The sequence below is a fragment of the Manis pentadactyla genome, chromosome 6 (assembly GCF_030020395.1).
Source record: "Manis pentadactyla isolate mManPen7 chromosome 6, mManPen7.hap1, whole genome shotgun sequence".
NCBI lineage: Eukaryota > Metazoa > Chordata > Mammalia > Pholidota > Manidae > Manis > Manis pentadactyla.
Genome location: NC_080024.1, coordinates 98423952 through 98432188, shown reverse-complemented (window position 1 = coordinate 98432188; position 8237 = coordinate 98423952). Strand labels below are relative to the sequence as shown.

Genomic DNA, 8237 nt, shown 5'->3' with positions numbered 1-8237 from the left:
CGTTTACAGGTAACATGAAGTTAGTAGTATTCTCTATCTAGTTAGCTAAGAGCATGTGGCAGGTGTGGGCTTCGGCTGCTCTTCTTACTCATCTGTATACTTACCTGAAGAATGAATGGAAAGATTTATGAACAGACACCCTTATCCTGGGACCATCTGGAAGTGAACTCAGTAGTTTTAATTGTCTAAACATCCTTGTTTCACTTCCATTTTTGAAAGTCAGCCCTGCTGAGTATAGAATTATGGATTAGCAATTCATTCCTTTCATTCCTTTGCAGATACACTAGTATCTTCTGGCTTCCATTATTTTTGTTAAGTTTGCTATCAGTTCAGTTATTGCTACCATTCAAGGGACTTTTGTCTTCTCTATTCAAGACTGTTTCCCCTTTCAATTTCCAGCAGTTTCACTACAATCAATCTGTATATAGGTTTGTTTCTACTTATGTTGTCTGTGATTTACTGAACTACTTGAACCTATAACTTGATGTCCATCTTGAAAAATTCTTACAGATTCTCTTCAAATACTGCTCTACCTTCTCCTCTTCCTAGGACTCCAAATAAACATGTAAGATTGTCTCACTGGACCCAGTAGGTCCCTTATCTTCTTTTGCCATTTTCCCATCCTTTTTCTCACTTGCTTCAGTTCAGATTACTTCTTCTGACCTATACTTGTCTCAGAGCATGTCAAGTGCAAAGCTCTGCCCCTCAGCCGCTTCTTCCTGAGTGGGAGCTCCCATGGCCAAGTAGTCCCAAATGATGGCTCCCATCTCTCTAGATTTTCTTCTCCTGGATTTCAGTCCACTAATACCTGATTATATTGTCAACACTTTGCTTTTAGTGAGATTTTTTTCTTTTAGTTCAGACTCCTCACTCTTCTTCAGCAGGAAGGCACAATCACCCCGTCTGCCACACCCAGTCTTTGGGTCTGCAAGGTGGCTGGCTGCTCACAGATCCAGTGAGCCCTGATCTTCCTTTCTCCCAGCCATAAAAAGACTAACTGGGCATCAGGCACATTTAAAGATAAAGCTCATCTGTTCATGTGAACAAGTCCACAAAGGACTACAGGAACAAAGTCTGTATTTCACTTTTGATGAAACTTTCTCAGGAGATTGGTCTGGTACCTCTGTAATAATGTGGTTGGCACTATTTTATGTAAGGAATATAAGTCCTCAGAATAAAAAATGGCATTTAATAAATCTATACAGTGAATAGCATGTCTTTATTCTATTTACAGTACAATTGTTATAAATATAATACATTTTTGAAAAGCTTATTCTTAATTCACTTGAGATTTATATTTTAAACAGATCAACTCAATTGTTAAAGTTCCATAATAAAGAATATAATTTAAATGACAAAAATCTCATATTGTGAAATAGTGCACTCTGCAGAGATGAATGAGGAAAAAAAGTCAAACTCCTTTTGAAACCACATTCAAAGAATCAGAAAAAAATGTTGTTTTACAAAGTTATGTATAAGCCATAGGAACCACAAGATACTGAAGTATGAAGACTCTATAACCAAAGTTCAAACCTGGTATTAGAGAATTGTATGAAGCAAAACAGGAAAATTTGTATTTAACACTCTAGAGAAACTTCACAGTAAAGCTGGAATTTATTAACAGGAGCATTGCCAACAAGGCCTTTCCTTCCTCAAAATCATCTCCTGATATTCATATATCATCGATAAGTTGTAACAGCAGACTCAGACATTGGTTTTTAAGATGGGGCTTCATAAGGTGCAAGGATATGTTGAAATTCTGTATTATGAGCACACAAATTATTACCAGGGTTTAAAGAAATACAAAAAAAGAATGTAAGTATTCTCAGTCCAACGTGCTCTGTCCTCAACAAACTGACAAGTCCAAGGACTGTGCATTGATCTGACACCAGTATCTGCAACAAGGCAGGCCTTTCAAACACTGCTGCAAGGCCCACTCCGTGAACAAGCTGGCTCCTGGGCACTCCAACAAGTCTACAAGCTGTCACACGTCATTGATGATGATCAGGGCAGGCATGGAGTTCTGCTGACTTGTTTCAAACACTGAAAATTGGTCCGATAACTTGGCAAACACCCTTGGTGTTCCAAGGTTATAAACACCTGTGTGGACAAAGCACGCTTTCAGCTGCAAACTGTGAATCTCCTGGCTTTTAAGCTGAAGTTTATACTGGGTTTGTCCAAGCCACGTAAACGATCCATGGATTTCCAATGCTTCTGGACTAAGGGAGGAGGAAAATAAAAGTTGGAAGGTTTTTTTCCTTTTAAAATTTTTTTCCAAGGTCCCAGTAACACATCCCTTTCATCCAGCAATTCTATTTCTAGAAATTATTTTATGAAGCCAACAGTTTATTAGTAATAACAACTTAATGGCAGCAGCTACTGTAATAGCCAACATTTATTAGCTGTTACTACATTGTAGGCACAATGCTGAGCGTCTCATTCTATCTCACAGCAGCTAGTAAATGATGGAACCTGATTTCAAACCTGAGCTTTTAACTCCTTGGGAATCCACACATAAAAATAAACGTGTATACAAGAATGCTCATTAATATCAAACCTAGTTTATAGCACCGAAAAATGGAGAGCAACCCAGTACCTGCCAACAAAGCCCGTGGCAGTCTGTCTGTGGTGCACTCATACACAGGCTGCGCCTGGACTTCAGGGCCACCCGAGTCCGAGTCCCGTGTGGGTGGTTATTTGTAATAACCAGCATAGGCTTCATGTTACCTTTCTAAAAACCCCCAAATTTATGAATTCTAAAAAGCTTCTAGCTCTTGGGGTACCAGATATGAGAGTATGGACTAGTATTTTTTGTTAAGTATTATTTTATAATCAGCAAAAAAACCTGAAAAAACAAACTATCACAACTTTGCTGATTTTCAATTTTAAAGTTAGCACCAATAAACTGTTACAAAAATTTTGTCTCTGGGCACAATCATTTGCTGTGTTTGGAAACTGCCTTCCATTCTGTCAGTACTGTAATGCTACAGCAGTCCTCGGTGACTCTTCTGAAATGCCAAACAAAAACATCAGGGCATGGCTGAGTAAAAGAACTTTCTCTTTGTTAGGTAACTATCAGTACAGTTCGAAAGTATTAAACTGCTCTCAAATCCATCTTGCACTAAACAATCTCTACCTTGTTGTTTTATGCCGAAGATCCACGATCACATCAACACTGGCCTTGGAGCAGTTGGAAAGTAAAAGGGTCACTGGTACTAAACAAAGGCTATGGGAGGAAATTAAGAAAAAGAGGTTAGCTATGTGTTTTAAAAAACAAAACAAAACAAAAAACAATTTTCTTTTTCTTGACAATAACACTAAAGAATACCTAACAGATGGAGCATAGCAAGCCCCTTTAAAGATACAAGTAAGGAAAAAACTGAGTTCAAAAATCACTCCAGAGAAATTATTTGTGTAAATAAGAACAACAAAATACTAATACAATAGCTTCTGAATTAGGGCCCCATGCAATCTATCCTTTACTTAGAGTGTCTCTCCTACGTAGCGGGTAGCATTTTAACCGCTTAACTACTTCTCTCTCCCTGTACTGTTCTCACTCAGCCTTTGAGATACCACTTTCTTCTCACTGGTCTTCTCTTCCTAACTCTTTGATGCTACTTCTCAGCCTTCCTCGTGGCCTCCTATTTCCTTGGCTCCGCTGTCAACGCTCTGCAGGTCACCATCCTCTCTCTGCTCCATCACACCCCATCCACACCCCTAATCAAGGTGACTTTTCAATTATCACTTACAGACTAGACTGGTCCTAACAGATGTCTGTCTTTTCCTATACCTGCAAACCAGCAAACTTTTTGAAGTAACATCTTATTTCAGGATTTATTTTTAGAGACTTAAGTTTGTATCATCAAGCTGTTTACCAAAATTGTAAGTAATTATTCCTAAGGAAGTTCAGCACTTAATAAATCTTAAGTTAATGATTCTGTTTAAATTTGAACTATGTGATAAGTCTGTATTGTAGTCATGTCTTAAGTTTAATTTATCTATCTGAAACAAAATGATATAATATTTTTCCATTGTTTTTGATTTTATGATAAACCTGCTCAAGAAGAAAGTTTTGGCAACTGAGGTGACTAGGGCAATATCCATCTTTAACCACAGTGGTAACATACAGTAATCATAGTAAAGGGCAAAGTACTTCAGAGCAATTTCCATAGATTTAATAATAATTCTAACTTTCTTCTTCAATATTGGAGTTAATGCCATTGTCAAAATAAATAAATAAATGTATGCACATTTACACTTGAGTGCAAACTGTAGAAAAACTGTAACAAAAACAAAAACCACAAACCTTTTCTGATGAAATGGATGGTTAAATGATTCTGGATAGTGAAAATTCGTTTTAATGAGATTAGAAAGCTGCTCTACTGATGGCCTTGAAGAAACTGTAGTGTTTTCTGACTTGAAAAATTTTAACAGTTCCATTTCTGGCGGCTCCTGAGAAAAGATATGTAACAATACGAATTTTGCCTTGTTAAAATAAAGTACAGCATATACAAACAAAAGAAGTTAAAACCAGCAGAAATAAAGTAAAGCAAAAATGAAACTTTTTATGTTACTTTCACTAACATATGGAATCAGGCAACACAATCTATAAAGAATCTAGGATTTCGAATCATTTATTCATTCCCTTTTTATTATATGCTGGAGTTAGACTTGAACTCCAGCAAGTTCACATGTTACTTCTGTGATCTTGGTTAAGCTATTTAACAAATTAAGACTTAACTTACTCATATGTAAAAAGGGGTTCATAATAATTACAATTTCAAAAACTGTGGTGACTCTCATCAGGTAAAACTGCTTAGTACTTAGTATTTAGGCTATAGATCTTACATTGTATAGCATCCGTTCTAACTGCTGAAGCACTAAAATTGCCTTAAAATTTTGTTTTGAAAATAGATGGCTGTGTTTTATAGCTCACAGTGCTTCAACTATATTAACTGAAGGCTAACACACATGTAAAAGTCTTAATACAGTCAGTGTCAAGCACACTGTAAATGTTTTAATAAATATTATCACCTACATGAAAATAGAGAATAACACCCCATTTCTACTGTTATTTTCTTTCTTAGTAATTTTCTCTCTACAGTTACTTTTCTCTTAGTTTGCCATCCAGGAGAATTGTGGCAAACTAGCTATAATTTGCTCTTGGACAAGAGAGATGAGTACTTAGGACAAACACCACCTGGCCGGCAAAGCCTATCAGGCTTCTCTTCAGAAAAAGTTTGCTGACCTCTCATCTCTGTGGCTTCAAAAGCAGTAACTAAGTGTCCTTCTGACTTCTAAGTCAGAGAAAGGGGCTAGAGAGTGACCCTGGAGGAGGAAGACCTGTGGACAGGAGAGAGCAGGAGCTGATCTTCTGGGGAGCTAGCTAGTTACGTTCCACTTCTTCATCTGGGTTCTGGGTAGACTGGAGTGTTCTTCTATTCGTGAAATCAATTACCTCTTCATTATTCTATATTATGTTACATTTTAATAATAAGTTCAAAAAATCTACTATGTTTATTTAATAAATTATTATCATCAAAGAAAACAAGCTATTGTTTCAGACTTCTGAAATACACTAAATAAATTTCTACAAACCTACTAGAAGGGAAACACAGGAACTATGGCCACAAAGGGATGCCAAAGCCCACAGCTAATTTCCCAAGGGAATGTTTGGAAGAGCTTCTGCCTCTCCCAGCCCGAGTGGCAGGAAGCATTTTTCACAGTGAGTGCTGAACCATCGGCACAGAAGGTTCCCAGTAAGGGTCTGACTCCACCTTATGCTGTCCCCACCACAAGAGAGGCGAGGGTACAGTACTCCTATCCTTGTTTTCTAAGAGTGAGCTGAGGCTCACCAAGCTATGAAAGTAATTTGTACCAGATCATCAATCTGAGAGTCTTTGGGTTCTGAATCTATTATTCACAGTATGATGAAAGTGCCTTACCTCCCAAGCTCAATCAATCACATAAACAGAGAACATTTCAAAGGTGAAATACAGGGAAATAAGAAGGATATACCATTCAAAGGATGAAAAGTGGGAATAAAACAAGAGTAAATTTTATAGAAATCACTTTGTTTCATTTTCTAAATGCTAATTGTTATTATTTGAAATGTTCCAAAATATCAAAAGCTTATGACATTTAAAACTAAAATTTGGGACTTCTTTATTAAAGAGAGAAAAATGATTTTCTTAAAATAAGAAACAGATTTGGGATTAAATTGGGTATCTTCATTAAACCTAATGGAAAATTATCATTAGTAACCACCAAAGTAAAAAATGGTTCAAGTTACAGAATCACCAAGATGCTAAAACTAGCAGACTGACCTAAGTTGATGAGAAATCACTCACATGGTCTCTGATCATCTCACCACAAATTACTCATTATTATAAAAGGAAACATAGTAACTTTGCTGTGGAGAAACATGGCAGACACCACCTTACCCAAATGGTCCATCATTGATATTGGGACAAATTACTATCACGTGCTTTCTGATGTAATTCATAACACTTCATATGCCGTATTCCTGCCAAAAACGTACACCCTCAACCTCATCATTAGGGAACAAAGGGAAAACCCAGAAGAGTATTAGTATAACTGAAGTAACCAGCCCATGCTTTGCGAATGAGTCAATGTCATCATGATAAATAAAAGCCCAGCAACTGTTCCAAATTAAAAGAGAATGAAGAGACATGACAAGGAAATGAATGAATGACTGTGAACTAGATGCTGGATGTGACTGAGGCCTCTGATGACATCTGAATACAGACATTGAGTACTGCAGCAATGCTAAGCTTCCTGAATTTAATAATGATGTTGGTGACCATGTAAGACTATGCTCTCGGAAATCCTCCATGAGACATTTAGGGGTGGGAGGGCAGGATACCTGCAACTCACTTGGGAGCAATTACTTGAGAACGATGAAATAAACAATCAAAACCTAGGCAAACAGAGGAAGAATGACAAAGGAAGCAAGGCAGCCTGGCAGCCCTGGAGGCCATGTACCAGGAGGAAGGTCCCTTCGCACTATTTCTGCAGCTGGTCTCTGAGCTGTAAAGTTATTTCAAAACAGAAGTTGCCCAAAACACAAGCTTAACAATTAAGAGTATAAACACAATACAAGGTCACTGTTTGAATTACAGGACATGTGTTTAAATTTTGTTCCTATATAGTACAAGAACTTTCTGATAAGATTTAAAAAGTATTTTAGTAAAAATAAGAAAACATACTGAACACTACTACCAGCTGCACAACTCGAGAGGCCATCCTTAACATTTCCGACAGGCCCCTGGAGCTCTGCAACGCTGTAGGTCTGACACAACAGATCAAGTATAGAGAATACGGTTTCCTTCCTCTCAAGGACATCAGTTCTTTTTTAATTATGAATTCTAGATTCAATACAGAATATATCTTAGGAAACCCCAAGATCACAAATGGATCATAATATTCTTCTAAGGTGACTAATGAATTTTAAAATCAATTTATGTTCATTTCTAATTTTCATCAGTCTTCTTCCACCAATCCTCCACTCAAATTCCAACATAAAAGCCTGCAACCCAGACCCCTCCAGAAACACAAAAGGCAACCAAACAAAACACCCCAAAGCAAAGTCTCTTATTACCTGTTTCTGAGGACATGAAAAGGCTTCTTTTCCTATGGTGCGAAGGGTAACGTGATGCTGGCCTTCCAAAATAAGCTGCTTACTGTCCTCCACGACGTAAGCCTTGGGGACACAAAGCACAAAAACAGCGTCTCACTTGGCAGAAACCTCAAAGGGAACCAACCAATACTTGATGGGAGCACAGTAGTGCTCATGTCTATCGGTTATCAACTTGCATCAGCATTTCTACTTTCATTTACTCCTTCAACCATGGGTATCTGACAAAATCTGTCTTGCCTTAACTCAACACAGATGTATCTGAGAGGATGTCTGAGCTACAAATCTTGAAATCCTTCCCAATTTTCTCTAGACCTCTTTCAAAACTAGACCAAAAGAATAGTGCCGAACAGTTTGTTCCTGGACTGCCAACTACAGGCAGGAGGCATTTTGTTATATTCCTGCTTCTCAAGTGCCCAGGGCTTACCACACAGAGAACAAATCAGTGAGTACAATCCCAAGGGTGGGAAAAGGAAATGCCGTGCCCTGGGAGCACTTACCTCTAAGTACACACGCTTTAAAAAGGCTTTTTTCTGCCCATATAGTGAACTGATTTCATTATACCAAAATACTTGTTCCA

At 37.7% G+C, this 8237-nt stretch overlaps 1 protein-coding gene across 3 annotated transcripts in view; it reads right to left on the bottom strand.

Annotated features, from left to right (window-relative positions):
• Positions 1–1200: 1200 nt before the first annotated feature.
• The window catches only part of TRAPPC8 (trafficking protein particle complex subunit 8), a 106820-nt gene continuing 99783 nt past the window's right edge, over positions 1201–8237 (bottom strand). For all 3 annotated transcript variants that reach the window (XM_057503977.1, XM_057503975.1, XM_057503976.1), the window contains 4 exons: positions 7622–7723; positions 4307–4452; positions 3137–3226; positions 1201–2219 (listed from right to left, as the gene is read on the bottom strand). In XM_057503977.1, the coding sequence (XP_057359960.1) occupies positions 1985–2219; positions 3137–3226; positions 4307–4452; positions 7622–7723 (573 nt within the window). In that variant the 3' untranslated portion in view covers positions 1201–1984. The remainder of the gene's footprint in view (positions 2220–3136; positions 3227–4306; positions 4453–7621; positions 7724–8237) is intronic.